The sequence below is a fragment of the Calliopsis andreniformis genome, chromosome 12 (assembly GCF_051401765.1).
Source record: "Calliopsis andreniformis isolate RMS-2024a chromosome 12, iyCalAndr_principal, whole genome shotgun sequence".
In the NCBI taxonomy this organism is placed as follows: domain Eukaryota; kingdom Metazoa; phylum Arthropoda; class Insecta; order Hymenoptera; family Andrenidae; genus Calliopsis; species Calliopsis andreniformis.
The window spans coordinates 12,351,758-12,373,700 of record NC_135073.1 but is presented as its reverse complement, the minus strand read 5'-3'; the positions used below and the strand labels follow the sequence as shown (position 1 = coordinate 12,373,700).

The 21,943-nt window shown below is 40.6% G+C and overlaps 1 protein-coding gene across 4 annotated transcripts in view; it reads left to right on the top strand.

The window, feature by feature from the left end:
* The window catches only part of Kair1d (Kainate-type ionotropic glutamate receptor subunit 1D), a 157,083-nt gene that overhangs the window by 110,178 nt on the left and 24,962 nt on the right, over positions 1-21,943 (top strand). For all 4 annotated transcript variants that reach the window (XM_076389483.1, XM_076389486.1, XM_076389485.1 and 1 more), the window contains exons 6-7: positions 11,982-12,149; positions 20,481-20,501. In XM_076389483.1, coding sequence (XP_076245598.1) covers positions 11,982-12,149; positions 20,481-20,501 — 189 coding nt within the window. The remainder of the gene's footprint in view (positions 1-11,981; positions 12,150-20,480; positions 20,502-21,943) is intronic.

Below are 21,943 nucleotides of genomic sequence, written 5' to 3'. Positions count from 1 at the left end.
TAAAATGAGTTTGGGAGCAGAATGTGGAACAGAGTCAGCTAACAATTATTGTCAAATGGGGTGAAGAGAAACGGGGAGGTGAATAGAAATATAATTCTAAGGGACAGTGTATGCTATTTAAATAGTATCAATTGTATGGAATAGTATGAAATACTATTTAACTTCTCCAAGAATGGTAGACTTTTTTTTAACACTTTTTTTTTAACACTTAAATATGCATAGTGGGATATTATTACAAAAAGTGCATAGGTAGTGATATAAGAAATATTCATACTACCTTGAAACATAAAAATGACTTGAAGCACAATTCTCTAATAATTAAAATAAATATTATTAGTATTAACCCTTAGAAGGCGATTGGTTTTCGACGAGAAAGAGACGAATGCAGGATCATTTTGTCCCATAATAGAATTCCAATTGTAAACTTTTGAGAAAGAATTATATAAAAACACGCATTTTGAATACCATAAGCTTTACTTCTTTTTAGTTTCTGTACACCCGATATCTGAACTAACTGTATTTTTGTATGATCCTCAAGTTTATTATACTTTCGACATCTTGTACCATATTTAGAATAAAAATGGCTGTGCACTCATCGTACAAGAATCAAACGGAAATACTCTGCTCCTTTCTCCTATGCCAACGATTAACCGAATGACCGATACATCGGCCTTACAACCCAAAGTATTTCCTCACTACCTATACTCGAAGACATAAAACAGCACCATAACGAGTAGAAACCGCTCTCTGATTCATTCCGTGGCAAATGCTTCTCGGTTCACTCCGTCCAACAGAAGCGAGCCTAAACCCATCTGCTCCCAGAGGTCACGCAAGATTAATTTGACTTGCAGCGCGGCTCCGCGTGGCCAACAGGCTCCGCTCACCTTGGTACCACCTGAAATTAGAGCTGTCATGTCCGCGAGAGCCCCGTGCGTAAACTAATTTCCGCAGGGCCGCCTCGTTCATCACCGTCCGATCTTTCCCCGTGCTTTTCCGCGGGCCTGCAGGGCACGTCGTGGCCGTGATCGGAATCGATAAGTTCCCCGGCGAACAGTCGCGGTAAATTATCGATAAGAACGGTGGAAGAAATCGATAGGAGCGCGGACAAAGCCAGCCCGTCGGAGATTGGTTTCCGCTGTCGCTCCTTCGAAGCCCTGGGTTGCTCGAATCAACGTTAACGGGAGAAACGCAGAGATGCGGGTTGCGTGGCCTCGACTTTAATGGAACTTTTAGCGAGCACTCGCCTCGACAGCGGTACTCGTGTAACGCCGCGTTTTATTAGACTTGAATTACGCGGCCCCCTCGGCCACGACTGCCGCGAGACGAATACCGGATGGCGCAGTGAAAATATCGTTCGTTCTTTATCGATTAAGTTCTCCCTGGGAACGCGTCCCACCGCGTCGTGGGATGACCGTTTAACAGTTTTCTTTGTGGCCTCTCTGCTTATACAGAGGAGGGAGAGATGATCGGGGCTAATTAACGAGCTATCGCAAAGGATAGATGACCTGCTCTTGTCCAAAGGGCTTTTGAGCGATTCGAATGGAAATGGCTAACGTTTCACCTCGTGTCGTTCAATCTTTTTCTATGTGTTGAAACAGAGATTGCACGAGGACAGTAAGGCAGAATGTTATGAGGAAAGATGGGTAATTCTTTATGAAAAATTTTGAAACTTGAATATTTGGGAATTTGAAAATTGAAGTATGTGAAGTTTGGAATATTAACAGAAATTTCGTATTTGAAAATCTGAATGCTGGAGTATTATTATGGTCTGTGTAACTATGATCCAGTGCTTTCGTTATGAAAGAGCGTTTTTTAACTACAAAACTACAGTAAGTTATGTGGAATATGTACAAGATTTTTAGCGAGCACTATGAAAACTCATGAAACAGCTTGCACCAAATAATAAACCGCAGGAAACTTAAAAAAATACAGCATACAAGTATATTAAATTCCAAGTTGTATGGTGTTGTACCAGATTAAATATTTTGCCTCGTGTTTTCCATTGTACATCCTCTCTTTGCGTTACACGGTACATACTTTTTCAAAGTCCCATGTATCCATTTTTAAACCAACTTCAGCGAGGCACAATGGAACAATGGTTAGTCTGACAATAAAATAGAATATTCCACGAGCCACAGATTTTCCACGCCCTATGTTGCTGCAGACCCTAGTGACTCCGATTTCCCGTCAGCGATTCCAAAAAATGAATCTCTCTAACATTAATAAACCCTATCTTAACACGTCATTAAAATAATCATAGATCCTCTACTTCACCCTAACGGATCCATCCTTCGTTAAACCTATACTTCAGTAACATGTAAAAATGAAACAGTTTCCTCGTTTTACCTAATATCCTGTAATTTAAATACCTGCCCCTCTAAAAATTACCCACACGCGAGGCATGGAAATAACAGCTTGTGTCTCAAGTTTGTAATTAAACGTCCTCCATCATTTTGACGCGAGTTTGCCAAAGCGTACCGTTACGGTGTAACGTCAAAATCGCTTTTACAACGATGCAAATTCGCGACTCGACGCGAGAAGCTGCTCCCCACATTTATGCGCGCTCGTGTTTTCGCGTGACGTAGCCCCTCGTTTCCCCATCGATTTCCTCGATCACGTTCCTGCATTAATACACGGCAAGAGACTGGTCCCCTTTGCCGTTGTTCGCGCAAAGAGAATTTCCTCGAGGTTTCGAGCAGTCTGCACGGATTTCTGTGATTCGAATTCCATGGGGCGGTGGGGCGGGGCGGGGGTGTCAGGGAAAGGGCGAAATCGTCGTACGTGTTGTTCCAGAATGGCTAGGGGGCGCAATCGCTGCAATATCGCCGATCGTCCCTCGATATCCTTTCTTTTTCAACTTTTCTCCTCGCGGACGGAGCATGGAAAATAAAGTTCTTGAAAGATAGATGCATCCCATCGACGTATCGTGTTGCAGGACTTTCATCCTCCGGTTTATGGCTGGAAATTTGTACACATGTTGCTCGAAATGAAATCCCTGGTATTTTCTTTTTATTGCGGTGAAGCTTTCGGACGTACCTGGTTTTGAAATATCTACTTTGATTTTGCTTACTTGGATGCAAGCTAGTCTAGCTTGAGTTGGTATTACTGCAGATTTTTATGAAATTTAGAGAATTGAAATAAATACAATGAAATTGTGTTTGAGGCTTCGTTTCTGATTCATTAGATTTTTCGTTTTATCTCACCATATAGAATCACCCTTAAAATTTCTGACACCTGTCATCGAATATCCTACGTAACAAATGGACACATTGCTTTCTACAACTACCTATGAACTATTCACAGTAATGCAAGAATAAGTTCAGAAAAATTCCAATGAACAGTAACAGAGTCATTATTTCCCCCGCTGCATTTTAATCCAGTCCAGTGTCCCTCCCCTTTCCTCGTCTTCGTATAATCATGCTGAAATCGCAAGAGAATCGTCGAGCATTAGTATCGTATCTGCGACTATTACTGCGACTAAACAGCGAGGATAACGTTTGACTTGTCTTGCTTATCTAATTGTCCCTCATCTTCTCTTAATTATCCAGGCCACGATCAGCATTAAACGCCATTAGACCAAGCGAAGCTCGACCGAACGCCCGACAATCAAATTCAAATTCTCGAAACGAGACTAGAACGAACTTGCAACTATTTTGCTCCCAGCTGCCTAAGAGTTCTCAGCTAAATATGCATCAGCAGATTGGAACAAATTATTTCTCTAGCCCATAATAGACAATTACAGCGCAGAAACGGGATACAATTATTTTGTGGGTAGGTATAGAAAATGACTCTATGCACGAGCAGAAGTTTCCACAGGAATTATTCCCAGTTATCGGTTCAGAGGGCCGGAGGCAGCTACTGTTACCCTCGAATTGCTCCGCGTAATTGGAAAATTCGCTCGCCTACGGGCATATTCTTCTCCAAGGCTCGCATTTATCGGCTCGGCTCATAGATAACGTCGTTTCTCTTGCCACTGGTTTTCTATAAGCACTTTCGCACATTTTCCAACTAATAACTCCACTTCTCGCTATATTTTACAAGATCCACCCAGGCAGAGCTAGATTCCTGTCTCATCAGCTTGGAGAAACATTTTTTCCTGTTTAATCTAGAAAATTTCTACCTTGAAATTCGCTTCAGTTCCATTCTACCCGAGTTCTCGCTCAAAAATTGACCAGAACTGTTCAACGCCTAACAAATAGCCCAACATTTGCCTCCGAATTTCGCGTACAGCTAGGAAACTTCATGCAAATCCCTCTTCGCCCGTTTTTGCACTTATTTCCCTCTCGTTCTCGCGAAAGTGTTCAGCCCGGCGGGAGAAAGGCTTCCATATTTTTCCTCGGTTCGGTTCAGGGCGCAAACAGCCTCGAGGTAATTAGCAATTTATCGTTGTCCACGGTTAGCAGGCTTCTTCGAGGCACCGCTGACCTGGGAAGAGGGTAATCGTGATGTAAGCTGAGACTATGCTGCTCACAGACGAACGAATAATAATTATAATTAGAAAGTTACGTTTACTCTTACCTGTCACCAGATTTACAGTTTTAATTGCAATTAACGCCGCGTTAATACCCTTCTCATTTAGTACTCCCTTGCGATGGCAATTTTAAGAATCGCTAATTGCACGCTGCTTCGATTTCACGGTTGAGCGATGGGGCGCTGCTGTGAAGCTAATTTTCGAAAGGTATCTGGTGGACGTTGTCTTCATGATAGACTGCTGGATAACGATTACAAAAATGCCGTGGTAAGGTTAATGTCCCAATACTTAAACGTTTATGATGGCAAATGTCCCAATAAGTAAACAACTCGAAAGTGTACCTGTCCTGATACTTTTATTATGAGATCCCAGAAAGTGAGAATACTGTTTTATGTCACTAGTTTTTATTTTTAATTAGGTTGCTGAATACATTAGAATATAAGCCTAAAATTGAATAAAATTAACGTTAGTCTTTAGGTATTGGAACATAGTCAACTACTGGGACATTTAGCCTAAATTAAACTCCACGAAAGTAAACAGAAATAAAGGAATCAGGATCACAGCTTTCCTCCACTTTCTAAGATTATTTCTAAAAATGATTAATTTAAGAAATTATCAACGATCACGTGTTGGAGAGTGCTTAAATACAGATCGTCTCGCAGATCTTCAATATCATTTAAGCAGAGCAAACAGCAGCATTTAATTTTCGGTAATCCACGTACGAGACGGACCCCAGATAATTAGTAACTTACAGTCAGCTGAGGCTGCGAGGGTTTGAAACGTGGCTTTCAGCAAGCAAGAGTAATAAGTGATAGAAAGTAAATAGCCTGCGCAAGCTCACTCGGCGGTTGGCGCAATTTATCTCGGGCTCTGTATACCAGATTTCAATTTAGATCCATTAAAATGTAAATTAGAGGCGGTATTTGTTCAGACGCGAAGTTGAAGATGTGCATTCTTCCTGGCCGCCGCTGACTGTGCCCTGGGGGCTGATTCGCTAACCGCGGGGATGAAGATTTGTCGCGTCGGTGAACCGTGGTACAACACTTCCAGCCATTGATTTTTAATCGTCGTGTTTATCAGTGTTCCTCGTTAATCCGTTAGAACCAAGTCGCGGTGTTTATCACAGGGTCGAGATAAAGAGGGCTCGATCTCGTTGAGCTGATGAATTGTAGCGCGTTGCACGTGATGCTGGTGAAATGTTGTTACTGAGAGCTACTGTTCAGTTCACTGTAGAAAGCACCTTTAGAAATGCAATTTAACAAATGGAAAGTGTGTGTATTAACTCACTTTAATTTTCAGCTGTTCTAATTATAAGCTGCAAGCTACTTTTAATCCTCGCTCGTTTTAATACGCTCACGTGAGATTCAAGTACCAGTAGTTACACGTCGAAAGCGATAAATGCAGATTGTTTTATGCTGTTCTGTCTTGCACGAGTGCTGGCATGAATGAATCCACTACGTCGGATGAAATTGAAAAGAAAAAGTGGGTAGAACGAGCACGCGATCGCTCAATTACAAGAAAACAAACCAAAATCACAAATAACAGAAGGGTACACAAAAGAAGAGGGGCTCGTGACGAATCGCGTGTGATTAAACCGCCGTCGTCAGCAAACACTCGGAGCAATTTTTCCGCTGGTGTGAACGTGGCCACTTCATTGAAACTTGATCACCTTAATAAGCAACGAAATCACCAAACATTTGTTCTCGAATAATAGCTCTTGCCTAACAAGACTTGGTTGTTGGTACACCTTTCGTTGTCTCTTGTTCGTAATCTTTATTACTTATAAAGAATAATTTTTAGCTTTCAACTAATGTAATAGTACTAATAGAATATTGTAGCATCATTGAGATACTAAGACTGAAATTATGATTTAATAGAAACCTACAGAAAATAATAAGATTACTTATGATTATATCTAGATAATACTATACTATATACATAGAAAATTCATCAAAATAATACTATACTATATACATAGAAAATTCAGAAACCTTCAATTCATTTAGAGACTTCTCCAGCAATAAATTAATCATAAAAGATTCTCATACCAAATATTAAAAGTTGAATTGGTATAAATGCTGTGACACCACCTATATTTATCAATTAAGAAATAACTTATTTCGTACGAATTTTCTCGCTGATAAATAGGATCCTGCTTAAAGCAATGAATACTTGCATTATTTCAATACAGAAATACAATTATCCAAACATCCAAACATAATGTTTCCCAAGTTATTTATGTAATCAAGGTTTCATCGCGCCACGAATCGTCCCAAAGGCAGACTCGCTGGATGAACGACCCGTTAATTGCTGCGAGGGCTCATTACGTTCTCTAAGGGGCGATAAGTGGAGAAGACCGTCAACGAGCGAGGTAATTCAAGAGTTATGAAAAATCTGGACGATATTAAGCGACGCAATGCTGGACAGCCCCTCGTGACAGCAATTTCTGGGGCCGCTTGAACAGAATGCGAATAGAATATCGTCTGCACGAAGACGTCGACATGTCTGGGAGCTATTTATTTTCATTTATACCGCTTAAACCAGCCCTCTGGCAATGGGGATCCCTCGTTCATCCATCAAGCTGATCGCTTTAAGAAACGATCGGAATGGATCTGCTGGATTAGCGACAAACGGAGTTAATGGAATCGTGATTATTGAGAAAATTTAATTGACAAAACACTGGCTCACGAAGCAGCGTCTGCGCAATTAAGAAGAACAATGCGATCGAGGGCTATTAATTTATTCAATGAGATGAATGGGAGAGAGGAAAAAGTGAAAGAAGGAATGCCTTATAATAAATAGCTCGTCTGTCTATGTTATTAGAAGATTAAACGTTCTCTCAGCCTCTACCTTTGATCACGCTACAGTATCGGGAAATACTTTATCCACTTATCGGGAATGAATTACGTTTAATTTAATATCGACAAAAATTGCACGTATGCCGATCTTCTCCATTCGACACTCTAGAAACGCGTGTTCTTTGTACACTCCAGCGATATTCCAACGAAGCTTTTATTGGCGTTACACATGCCACACAATTCACGATTCAAATCGTGTGCGCGGTATTTTTATCCGACTGGCGAGAATATCCTAGGCGTTAAGACAAGTGGAGATTACGTATGTAGAACGCGGCCTGGAACGTAAATCACGAAGAATGATAGCTATCGATCGATGCTTGACTCAACAGTCACATCTCGCTGGGGTACTTTTCATACGCGACGCGTGAAAATTCTCCCAAGAGTTCTACCGGTTTCCTTCGTCAAGATTTCGCTCGCGATATGCTGCTGGTAAAAAGTAATTGAACATGTGGCAACTGTCTCGGGGTTCTAGCTTTTTCAAAGAATTCGTTATTTGTCATTTCCAAATTCTAGGACTTTTGTGCAGCTCCTAGCAATCGAAGAACATTTAACTGTTCTACATTTTCAAGTTAGCGAAACGTACACTTATATAGAACTAGCGATTACTCGTATTTGGGGTTTTGATACTGAGATAGATTAACACTTTTGATATGATTATCAGTATAGTAACTACATACAACTATAGTTTGTTCAACCTTTCTACTGTAGAGCAAAATAATTTACCTTGAAAGACAACGATATATCATTATTCGTCACCAAAAAAATTAAGGCACTGATCATTACAAACCTTGTACAAATTCCAAACTGAATAATCAACCCACAAAGTTCTCTCCAAAATGCCTTACCTATCAATAAACTACTCAAACCTTGCACCCCTCAAAAGGCCATCGAAAATTGATCAGAACAGAGTGTACGACCGAAAAATAAACGTAAATTTATCTACCGTATTCCACCCACGGTACCCACAGCGCACTCACCCTCACCAACCCCCAGCATGCAGCTGACACGTCGGTTGGCAGCTTTTCCCAGGAAAGCGTTCGCGCAGGTTGATCAAAGCGAGTCTGGGAACCGTAGAAAGCAGGGCCAGCGAGACACTGACAGAGTGACTCGATAAAAGGCGTAATGAATTAATAATCGAAAGGTTCGCGGTCGCCGAGGTAAACCAACACAATCACCACGTAACGAGCTGTGATCGCGGTTTAAAGTTTCGTCTATTAAACGCCTGTATATAATTACGTGATAAAATCACGTGGAATCAATTGCAACGACGTAACGACCGTCCAAGCAACATCGTCTTTGATCCCGCAAGAAGAAGTTAATTTCGTTGGAGTCGAACAAACACGTATAATCGATCGGGTAATCGATTCGATAATCCACTGGATTCATGTTTCAAGATTATTGAGTCGTGTTCATGGTCAGCCTGGCCGAAAAACGATCTTATTATCGATAACGATAAACGATCGACGTCCAGGATAATTAAACGCGTCGATCGAGGCTGGAGAAAAAGGCAGGGGTTGCGGAGGAAGATCGTGAACGAAGTCGGGTAAATAACTCGGTGGTAATAAGGAAACGGCGGTCGCAGCACGGCGTTACGCCTACTAAACGCTCGTAATAAGAAGCTTAATGGCAACGGCGGGCTATAACGACGATAACAATCATCGTAACCGTAACAGGCATAATAACCGTAATGACCAACGGGACGCGATAATACGTCGCTGGATTCTGGACACCCGTCGAGATTTGTGGCAGGCAAACGCGAGTGGGCGTCTGCTAGCAACGCTATAATTCCGCGTCCTCGGATCCACGTCCCATGGAACGAGGCTAATCCAGCGAAAGATAATTCGCAAAAGACAGCTATTTAGTTAGGGAGCACGACTTCCGCGGATACTTTCAAGAGAAAGGGTTGTTATGTTTGCATCCACTGATGGGGAGGAAATTGAATTCTTCGAGGAAGCGGAGCGAGCTTTATGAGCGAATAGCGAATTGGATGATATCTTAATTCTTACGATCGTGTCGTTGGATATGTAGACTACCAGATTCTGGGCGGGTGCGAGGGAGAGAATTGGTTATATGCTGATTTATGGCTTTGGGTTGCAGGAATTCAATTTCTTGGGAGAAGCTGAACTTAATAAATGTGGAATTAGGAATTTGCTGAAGTAGCTGAGCAAATTCTTTTTTAAGAGGAAGGGGAGTGTAAATTTGAGTATCTACGTATTTTTAGTTTATAAGTTGTGTGAAATTGAAGTATGTAAATACCAGTTTCGGTCTTCATTTCGTATAGAAATTTCTATCTTACACTGGCCTTACTATTTCACGAATTCCTCGCTTAGTGTCTTATGGAAGGTTTATGTTTATGTTGACTGATTTTATTTTGCGGTATGTAAAAACAGTTGGAAGCGATTTCCTTCACTCGTCACCCAAATGACTTACACGAACACTTGGCTTAAGGAGAATCAGAGAAAGAATATGATAATGGAAGGAGCATTCTCCTGAAAGTCATTGTCTTCTACAGCTTCTCCTTAATGGTATCCCATTTGGACATGTATTCGCTTTATTCCGCCATATTTACTCAATTTGTCATAATTCTCCTCGCCTCTCTTCGGTAAAAACGGAACTCATTTGCCTCGGGCTATAATTTCAGGACACAAAAACTTAACAGAAAAGATATTGCCAGTAAATGGGACTGGAAAAGCTCTGATGCTCGAAAGATTGTGGTCTAATGACAAAGCCGCTGCTTTCGTTACACTCAGGTGACAAAGTGAGCAGAAAAATTTCTACACTTACAGAGTGGTGTGCTGCAATATCGATGATCCTCTTGTGGCAAAAAACGTATCTCGATAATATTGACGCAGTGTTCCAATCGATGTTTGCAGTACCGCCGATTGTGGATTGCGGTTCCCTCGATCGAAACAGTATCGTTTTTCTGCTTCGTTACACAGAGTGTACCGACTGCCAAAATCTACAATGCTTGCTATTTTTGCGCTGTTCGCGATTTTTGATAAATATTTTTCAAAACTTCGTTTTGCAGAATGGAGGATTCAGTTGTGACTGAATTTCAGCGAAATATAAAAAAACTTGGAGCAATTCATACATACAGTAGCAATTACAAACTAATACAAACACCTGTGAGTAATGAAAACATTATATATTTTTATGAACAAAAATTAATTGATTTCATACAAAAACAAAACAGCAAAATTCAACTTCAAATTCTATAACCTCTATTTAAGCCTCTTTTAATGAAAAAGCTGCTCGCGTAGAACTCAAAAAAACAAGTATTAAAAATATCAAATATTACATTAATCAGATTTTGGAAGAGAAAAAGCATTTAACATAGGAAAGAGCAAACCTTCATAAAAATACAAAACTTGTAGAATCCATATTTTTCTGCACTCTATACAAAATCCACAAATGACTAAAGACTATTCCTTACGTAATTGACCCTTCCCTAGTATTTTCCCGAAATTCCAAGCCCTGGAAGATTATTCACGCTATTATCGATTCCACGCGGAGGAACCCGACCCTCGAAGCAGTGCTCGACATCCCATAAAGAATGACCGACGTCCCGAGGCGAGGCGATGATCGATCACCGGACGAATCGATCGCGGTGTCGGTGTGTATCGTCTTTGGCTGTCGATCGTACGACTCGCGGGGACAGCGAGATCTCGGGACTAGCGAAGTTATCTATCGTGGCCGAGGCGCAGGACAAAGGATAATAGATGGCCGTGTTGTCGGGCTGCTTGAGCATTCGAAAAGGTGGACGGAGCTGTGCTCGGAGGCTGGGCAACTTTAAATCACGCCGAGTGCCGCGACGATGTAGATAGCTGGCCAGAGAGGGGCCGCTCCACTCTATTCCAGGAGATATCTCTATTTCTGCTGATGCCCACCGACTGTCCAAGTAATATCTTGTCCTAGGAAGCGCGAACAGAGACGCGAACAGCTTTTACGGAGTAAACTATGCGAGGGAGGCGATTGAATTAAACAGGCAGAGCCTGGGAAGACTGCGTTCCTCCGCAGGACGACCGAGAGGACAGGACTCTCTGGGCCAGAGCGTTGCAATTTCGGTGGAATTGGCTGGGTGTTCGATTCTGCTCGAATACTATGGATGCTGCTGATTGCAGAGTGTTTCACGAATTTTCTCGTATCTTCTGCAGTCTGGAAATTAGGGACCTGATTTTTGTAAATAATGACGGAGATCCTTGCAGTTGTCGAGGTAGTTACCTATTTTCTCAATGTTCCCAATTCTGGGAAGATAAATGAGAAGAGCGATTTTACTGTTTGAAATTTGCAATATTCCACAAATATAATTCCAGTAACTAGAAATATGGTCTATTTCACTTCGATGGAACCATAATGTTCGTAATGCGACTTCAAGTTTCATGACGAGGGATTCGTGTTATCCTATACACTAAAATTCTCCTATATATGGTTTGTATATTGCGCTGTTCTTCGTTGTTCAATTTCCATAGTGTTTCGCCACAAAATAGTACGTTGTGTAAGTTTCACGATTCAGAGAGGAGACGCGGAGTGAGAGGAGACAGATATTAAACGTCCATAGCGTAGGAGCAATAAAATTCTCTACTGGATAGCATGCAAAAAGCCATCTCCGCCAGTTCGTGAGAGATTCATAAAGTGATCTGAATTCCTTGCAGGACCTGCACAGCGTCGACCTGGAGGAATTCAAGCACGGCGGGACCAATATCACAGCCTTTCGATTGGTGGACCCGGAAAAGCCAGAAATTCAGAAGGTCGTGCAAGATTGGATCCACGGCGAGAAGCGATATAATCGGGAGCTGGATATGGGACAAAACTCCAATAAGGTAAACCAAGCTGTAACTGCTTAACACTGCTTCTTAATTAGATTTCATACTACGAAAATTATAGGAAAATTAAAATCTTATACTTTGTATATTTTGATTTGATTTGGAATAGAAAATAAGCTGGGTTAAATTTTCTTGTGACTATTACTTAGATAGTATCATTAGGCAAATAATTTTGCATAGAGCGTTTCAGAGCGCATGATATAAAGTCAGAATTACATTCGGGATATGCTATGGATGTTTATGTAAATTCGTATGTTCATAATGATTACAGAGACAGAATATAAATGGAGAGTTGTTTGACCCTCTAAATATTGCAACATGTTCTTTACTTTTCATATTATATGCATTCTGTATTTTGTTATACATTTGAGTACTCCATAAATGCATGAACATCCGCAGTCTGGTAATGAAAAAAGTTCGTGTATCCATTTGACCCACTTTACCCAGTTTTAAGGTTATAGGAAATTCTATATTCAAATGATTCACTCTATATATCTCACACTCTAGCTATCATCAACAATCTATAATTTACTCACCTATTTCAATTAACAAAAAAACAATTGAAAATACACCATAAAAAATAAGCTGTCGCTTGAAACCACTGATCAACGACAACATTCACAAAAATACCCATACGTGTGCTTCTAAAATGAACGACAGATGTATCTCTCAACTAATCCGCTAACAACCCCATAAACATCTCCAACAGCACATCCGCGAGGTGCAATTACATTTCACGAAAGTATCGCCACGCTGCTCCCCATTTCCCCTATCGCGTGCATCTTCGACCGAAACAAGAAACGCGCCTCTGAATTGCGTGCTCAAACAGCGATCGAGATCTTGTCGCTACATCGCGTATCCAGGGACGAAAGCGATTGTTTTCGCGCCAGGGCGCAGAAGGAAGGCGCAACACCGTCAACGGGGCGAATTACCAGCGTGCACGCGTACGAACTTAATTAGCGGCGTGGGAAGGGCCCGACGCGACGAAGGATTTTAACAGTTACAGGCTCTCTCGCGGTGTCGATGTAATTTTCTCGGTGAACGAGCGAGTACGAACTCATCAGGCGGACCCCGTATGCATGCAAATGCGAAGATTGTTCCATGCGGTGGCGTACAACGCGAAATACGCCCGCGCCGCTTAAAGACGTTTCGCCCTGGTGTAATAACATTCTAATTTTACATTCTTCGCGCAAGCCAGCTTGACAGCTACATCGATCTTGCTCCCCTGTGGTCTCGCCCGTAACGCGAGCCACGGGCTTCCGATTTCGGGGTCTGGCCGAGAATAAGCCGACGAAACGCAATAATTGGGTATTAGCTATTCAAAAGTTGAACGTCGCCGCGGGAAATTCAATTTTTCCCGTAGCACGTGCCGAATCTCATAAGAATGCAAATACCGAGCAGGGCGGTGAGCTTCGTGCTGGATACTCCTGCGGAGGAAAAGTTCTGATCGGTGAGGTATCGGCCTGTTTGGGGGAACTTAAGTGGAATGTCTGATCATTACTTTTGAGTAGAACTAGGCTACTTATCGAATTTTCCTTTACCTGAATTTTCCGATATTATAATAGTTCGATTATTTGGAGAATTTAATTTGAATAGTTTTTAAACAGCGGAAGAGAATGAAAATATGAACAAAAGGGCGAAAAAGTGATTGCATAATCAATTTGGTGTACAGAAATTTATCGAAAAATATTTTAATTTATTACTTTGATATTTTTTACGTTAATTTTTATTTCGTTGATCTGATCAATTTAAATTCATTTAAAAATATTTTAATTTATTACTTCCGTAGCTTTCATATTAATTTTTATATTGTATGAATAATAAGTGAGACTGGTGTTTTAGTTGTTTGATTTAGTGTGGAGGAGGTTTCCGGGGGTTTCGTTATTTCCAAAGGCTGTTTGAATTCGTAGGCAATTCCAGTGGCAATTCCAATCGATCGCGGGAACTTCGTAACGGAAGTTCCACGTGCAATTTACCTACTTCCTATGCGTGTTCCTCATTTTGTCGCATTAAACCCACTAACGAAATGACGTCGCATTACGCAACGTAGCCATGTGTGCGTGGATGCACACGCAGCTGCATTCCCATTACGTAACCCTGCATTCTGTGTTTGCTTTGGATTGTGAAATGCGACGAGGGAAATTACTGGAACAGCCCATAAAGCAATTTCGTATTGAGAAATGCCGATTGAGATCATTTATTCGCAAAAATCGATGATTTAACAGTTTGTTCAATTACATCGCAAGTATGGCTTATTTCGGACAATTGAAAACAATTATAGTCTTTCAACGAAAGTCCCTTGCTTTCTAGAAATTGAGTCTTATTAGATTGTTATGTGTGTGTGTGTATGTGTGTATATGGGAAAATAACAGATATAATATTACATTGTGGTAGAAATTTCTTCTGTCTGAGCTTCCTTTCCTTGTAGCAAGAAAGATCAAATTGGATCTACTAAAAACTTCTATCAAGATTATCCTTAGACCATGTTAGTAGTAAAAAGTTAAATATCTTTTCCTGGTTATTAGAATTGGGACAATAATCTAAATTGAATTACATTTAGAAAATGAGTAAAAAATTTTCTACTTTAAACTTACTTCACATTTCTAGGGCACTAGCTTAATCGTGAAATTTTTCAGATTTCTTAAGGAAAGGTCAAATTTTTGTACTTCAAACTAATCTATTTCTTAATCTCTCATGCCTAGAGTAAAACAACTGCTCTTTTTATTGTAGTATCTACGAAAAGATAATTGGCAACCCTTATTCAGAAATCAATGAATCTTTTTATCTGCTCTTAAGGTGCATTTCAAAATTTGTTCAAAATTTCGTGCATACATAGTTCACATCTTTAATTCCTCCCTACATTATACCTTCATTAAAGGTACTTCTGTCCCTCTCAACTTTACGACGAGCATCGACGCTCCACCCTATTCTCAGGACAAGTTTGTCACCGAAGTTACGCCAGAGAACGAGCCACCTAATTGGTAGTTCCTCGAACGCCTCGTGGGCTGGCATCACAAAAGCAAATTATATCATTGAACGCATCTGGCACGGCATCAACCGCGGAAAAGTTGAGCAGCGAATTTGGACGTTCGGCCATCTCGTGGGAGGCAACATCTGCCGCACCCACGTCACGGCTCCCAGCCCTTAAAAACGCCAAATTACATCTCCCATCTCGCACGTTTATGCTAACTTCCTCGCAACTTTTCGCCGAAATACGACGAACCACGCTATTCATAAATCCGATATATTCGTGGCGACGTTTATCTTCGACGACTCAATAATTCAAGCTCTGAACGACATTACTGTCCTCATCCTCGAGCCGGAAGTTCTAAAATTCTGCTGGAGAAAACTCCATTTCTTTCGTCAAGATAGTCCCACCGCTGCTGAATATACAACGACGATGAGTTGGAAGTGCTGAAACTTAAAAATAGAAGGAAATTCGTGGCCGTGCCGTAAATTCAGCCAGTTAAACGTCCTAACAATGATTTTGCGAGCTCGAACTCGCGAGACAAGTTCCAGCGAAGAAAGTAGGACGCACGCTTATGAAAGTTGTATGCAGCGGCAGATGTTCGTCATCGGGTAAAGTGTGTTTAATCTTTTCATGAATTTTTCGACGCTCCCTAAGCACGGATACACATTATTTCATCCTTGGACTTTGAACAAATTCAAACGTTTCAACAATGAAATGGTGACTACTTACATATCGTTATTGATAGATAACAGATCTCCACGAAATGTTAAAGGAATCTACAGCTTAACGATTGTGGAAAAGAACCTGTTTTTATTATCAATTCTACAGTTTGGTAGTATTTTGTTTAAGCCTGGATATTAGAAATATACAAAATTTGACTTCAAAACTATTGAAAAATTAAAACTGAATTCACTTGAGAAATGAATAGCTCAGGATACATAATAGTAAATTTACTAAAATTCTGCTATGATAAATGCTAAATTACTTACCAAATGAAGAACTGTGTCTATTCATATTTGAAAAATAAAAACAATTCTTCATCACATCTACTTATGTTCTAAAAAATTTCTAAATGGTGGTTTAAAAAAAAATGTGTGACAAATGCCAATAATTTTCCAAATGGATACATATCTAGCTGTGAGATCTCTTAAAAAAAAAAGAATAAGAAGCAGTAGCATACTAAACACACTGACTACCTCGACCAGGTCCCCCAAAGTCAGAAACCGAAAGAATCTAATAGATCGAGCTGTGGTCAATAACCAACGATAAGGTTGCATCATGAATTCCGAGAAAGTATCCCAGAGTGGTGTGGCAGCCTTTAGATAAGCCGAGCCCCCGCGAGGGGCCGATAGAAACGCAGAAAATAAGATCAGGTTCACCTGTGAAAACGCAAACAATTGAACGAGATCAGCCAGTGAGGGGTTAAATAATGGAGACTTGGCCTGCTGGGAAGGCACCCCGGGGCATCCTGAGGCTGCCGAGCTTTATATCTTTCTACCTTCAGCCTTTCTGGCTTCCCTATACACCCCCATTCATTTCTCTCCCCGAGGAGGCACGCTTGTTTGATCCCTGACCCGTTCATAACGCGAAGGAAACGACCCCGCGGTAGCCTCCCCCTCCACACGAAGATGCACTTTTCGTCTTCGAGGCTTCGTTAAATTCGGCTTCTTCCCTCAGCCGTTTAGCGGGGATCGAGATCTCGAGAGTTCCTCCTCGTGCTGAGTCGTCCTCCTCTGGCTGACGGGGTGGCATCGAGCAGAATCGATTCCAAGCACGCACGGAACGCCGCGATAAAAAGTTCCCCGTCGCGGTGACTTTCTGACGCTTCCCGACCAGCGTTCGGCGCGAACAAAAAGAAGGAGTCGAGGAGCGAATTTGTCGTTTCCTTGTTTGAGAGAACTCGCTCGACACCGTGCCCAGAAACTGCGAGCAAGAAGCCCTCGCAGCAGATGGAACAATGAAAATTAATTGGTACATTAACAGTTGATACGTACGAAAGAAGCAGGAGCGATTCAGGGAGCCTGCCAGCTCATCTATTATTGCAATTAACGCATTTGCATTGCTTCCGAGAGATGGAAATTCAAAGTGAATTCCCTGCCCCTTGATAACGGAATTGCCTCGTTCAGGAAATTGTATGAAAGGAAGCGACGAAGACAATCGGAGGGATGTTTTCTGGGCTGGAGTTGAAACTGTAGAACATGGAGGTTCAGGGCAGCTGCACAGACGAGAGATTTGAACGAGATCGAATTCAAGGGAAGCCAGGGACTGTGCTGAATGTAGAGTAGTGGACAGACGTTTAAGACCACTAGGCTAAAACATTGTTAATATTTCAATTGCTGGAAATTTATGATAAGAAGCCGTATGACAACCTTTGTATGGTCATTTCAAATTTCAATCCTCTACTTTTGTAGCTCTAAATTGAATTTCTTTGAAGATACTTCTAGATTAGTACAAGTTCAAGCAGTTCTAATTTTTGTAACAAATTTTTTATATAATCTAAATCACTATAAATATGTAGACTGAAATCTCGACTTTACAATAAACCTTTCACCAGTTGACACAAAATTTTTAGTTGCCGTTTTATTCCATTTTGAATGAAAAGTGTTTTATCCGTACAATAATTTACAAACTACAAGAATACATCGATGTAAACTTAATGTGATGAACAAGGACACGAAGAATGCTGTTTAATTTTGTTCACGAAGTTAAAATAAATAAAAAAGCTGACAGAGTTTTGGCCTAGTGGTCCTCAATTTTGTCTGCTATTGTGCATTGTTAGAAGAAATTCCTGAGAACAGACTGCACTTTGCTCAAAGGGAGGACAAAGAGTGGGCACGTGGCGAACTCGCGAAGAGAACGCTAATGCGGAATTGGTATTCTCTTCCGATTAACCTGCTTTGCTTCCTCGGGCATGCTCTTGATTTCAATCGTGGACAACGAATTGGTCGCTGGAAAGTAGCATTCTAATTCCCAGGGACGAGGCATTCGCGCAAAGGGAGGCGCCAGAAGAATTCGACTTGAATCGAAATCGCGTTTATTGTGGCCCGTAACTCAGCGCAATTAGATGTAACAGAGGGTCGTTAGCCAGAGTGGATCGTCGATGGAGGCGACCAGCCAGGGGGCTACTGCTCGCATTAGCGATTCTGCACGAGTCCTTGGCTGCGCGGCTGGCGACGAGTATGTAAATATGTGTACACGTTGGTGTGGGGAAAATTGAGCGTATGTGAGTAAATGATGGTATGTGACTGATCTTGAACTGAAAGAGGAAAGATGCTGCTGCAAGAGTGGCTTCTCTTCGGTAGTACAGAATGAAGGGGACTTGAGAGAGGAGAGGACATTTTCTGCGCGTAGAAAAATCACTAGTCAATGAAAGGGATTTCTAGGATGTGTTCAGACTTTAAGATTGGCGCCTCTGTTGTTATCAGTCTTCTTTTTTTATTTACACGAATAATGCAAACACGGTGACTTAAGATGATTTGCTGTTTGAGTGACTTCTTGACTGACAATTTTAATCCCTTGCACTTTAAAAAATTTGGTGAAATGTATGTGAATACATGTGTACGTAAATGTTAATGGTAAATGGTTTTGGAGGTTTTAAGAAGAATGTAAAAAGAAACTAAAGAGCCTGTTCTGCGGTAGAAGATCCATTTGAGTGTAGAAGGGTCTGTAATTTATAGGCACTTTACTTTCATCGGTATCGTTTTCTACTTTTAACTCTTCTTCACTTTCCTCAACTTGGGCGTAAGATATAGAATATCTTGAGAATTTAGTAACCCTTCGTGAATAAATTCATGAGTCACTACTTGAGTCGATCTACAATATTCTGTGTCTATTATTAATACAGAGTGTATGTCAACAGGTGTCAGAAAATTCAGGCTAGTTGAAGTCCTCGTTTCTGAGTTATGAATCGAGCATACAAGTATAAAATGTGTCTGACTTATCTTATTCTACTGAAATCGCTGCGCCTGCCGAATGCACGCTACTGGCAGTAAAATAAATCCTATGTCAGACACATGTCATACGTATTTTAGGTACCTATACTTTAAAAAAAAGGAGTAAATATCAATTACTACCAATAAATCTGTTTATTGTATATAATTTCCAAACTTATGAAATCGTTCGAATATCTATGAGTAGTATTCTATAGTATGATACCCTCAAAATAATAATTTTTAGAACACTTCAATACTCTTTAGCACACAAATTACAATAGATATTACTTTTTCTTCAGCTCAAGGTCCAAGTTTAAAAACACTTTACACAAAAGGATCCCTTTAAAGCCACGTCAATCGATGAAGAGCCACGCTTCAGGGATAGACACCGAATTCATTGGAAATTTATCAGAGAGGAAAGCGGGGATGGTGGAACAGCGAATTCCTAGCGTTTTTCCGATAGAGTCAAAATGAAAGTCCCGTTTTCCGTGGTGGCGTTGTAACGCTATTACGTGAGTCGAAATTTGCATCAATGGAATTCGATGACAAGCCACGGTGTGACTTCTATCGTTGTTTTGGCAAAACAGACAAACTTGGGCAAGTTAATTCCGCCAGCCCCCTTTATGAGGCGATTCGAGGAAAAGTTTCGCAGATGCGATGATTCGCCGCGAATGTCGAGCACTTTGTATTTCGCGAGATTGAATTTGCTCGCGAAGAAGTTCCATGAATTTCTATTACGACGACGAGTTCTTTGAACCGTGTCGATGGAGTAAGAAGTTGAACAATATCATTGGAATGTACAACAAAAGGGCGTATTAGTTAACAAGTTTCTTGTCGAGTGGAAACTTGTAATGGAAACAGTGACAGCAAGGGTCAGCGAAATTATTGCCGCGAGTTTTTCATTTAATTCGATTGGTTTATTGACAGGAACATCCTCTGGGATTCGATACAGATATCACCCTTCGAACCCCTCAATTTTCATATTTATCAAGCTGCCAACAGCACCGCAGTGAACTTAACAAAATCTCGCTAATTAAGTTAATCGCGTGCACGTGACAAATGATCAATGTACCCACTGAATTACAGATAAATTGGCACGCACTCGTTGCTGACGACCACTTTAAGTATAGACAGATATGGACAGCTTGTTATTGGACGTTAAGCTGGTTTAAGCGTCATTTTATAACCATTCTGCAGCGAGAGGCGAATATTTTTAATTTGAACGTTCCCTCGTGAACACGTACAGAGGTGACATTTTTAAAACCATGTGAGTAACAGACAAATAGAACAATACAGGGGAGATCAGTTTATTAGCAAAATCATTCACTGCAAGGCGACCAAGCAATTCCACCGAGCTAAAGACCAGCTCAATTACTCTTTCCATGAAGTAATTAGCAATTTCTGTTTCATGCATCCGTGGAGCAGAACAATCTCACTTGCATAAAGGTAAGACATCCTCGTAGATTGTTGTTGAATATTGCACGTGGCATGTGACTTGGATCGAAAATAAATGAGGCATTAAAATCGAGTCGTTTCCACAGCAACGATCGATTATTTATTCATTCGATGAACAGTGGAGTCGGCGCGTGTCAAGTTGTTTTACAATGCGTCAGAAAAGTCCCTCTCGCGTTTCCAGTAATCAACGCTGTTTTATGATTGAAAAGTATTCCCATTTCGAGGGAGGATTATGAAGGAAATTTTTCGAAATTTTGTTTCGTGAAAATTATAACGCCGAGTTTATGTATCTCGAACATTTTCAAAGTTCTGGGAGCTGTAACTTATCCTCCAAATAAAAATATTCTCTCAAAAGGCTTTGCTATCCTGACAGCATGAAAAGAGAGACTATTTTTACAAATTTATACTGGCAAAATTATTATAATCATCGAAATAAAATTTTTACTGTGAATAAGACTTATAATATTTCGTAAAAAAAGTCGAGGATTTTGTATAGCTATTCATGAATAAAATGGAGTTCTTCCTATCAGTAATTCTACCAGGCACAGTGTGAGGATACAAAAAGTGAATCTGTAGATATGATTATTTTTAAATGAATTGACTGCCCCACGATTTTTTGAAATTTCAATAACCATAAAAATCATGATATTTTAAAAAAGAGTCATGAGAAAAACTTTTCAATCTATACTTTTTTCCATGTTTCAAAAAGTAATTACAATATCAATAAAATGAAAGCGTACAATAGCCGTAAAAAACTGTAGTTTTATCAATCCGATATCCACTGTGTTCTGTCACGTAGAGGTTTGCTTTAAATATCATATTTTTATTGCTGCAAATTTTTCTGCGAAACTTATCACATGTTATCTTGAAAACTTCAAACTTTCAAACCATTGTTTTAGCGGAAAAAAATTGTAATTCTTTAAAGTCGTCCGTGTGACGTAATCCCTCAGTTGATAGTGTCTAAAAGCTGGATTTTTTTCCGATAGTTTTACATTTCACGAACGAATAGTTACAACCATGGATGATTCAGTGATACGCGTCAAAGCAGCTCAGCCGTAGAAACCACGTATGCATGTATGCACGCGAAAAGTGACGCTCGCGCGAAATCGCAGAATGCAGGAATCGCAGCGCGTTTTCCATTGCGGATTCGATTTAATCGGATAATATAAAATCGCCACGAACGTTTCGACGCGGCCTAAAAGTCGTCGGAAGTGAAATTTTCCGTAAATCGATCTCGAAGGGAAATTCCAATATTTAAAAAGCAAACATCCTGACAGTTAATTGAGGGAAAATTTTATTTTCTGAGATTAATTGAGCTCCATGGAGCACTGAATTCTAGAGCCACGAGAAGGCGAGGCTGTACGGTGATAACAATTACTGGGGCTCACAAACGAGCACGCGAACGATTTCAGTACCTATATTTCATTTCTCCA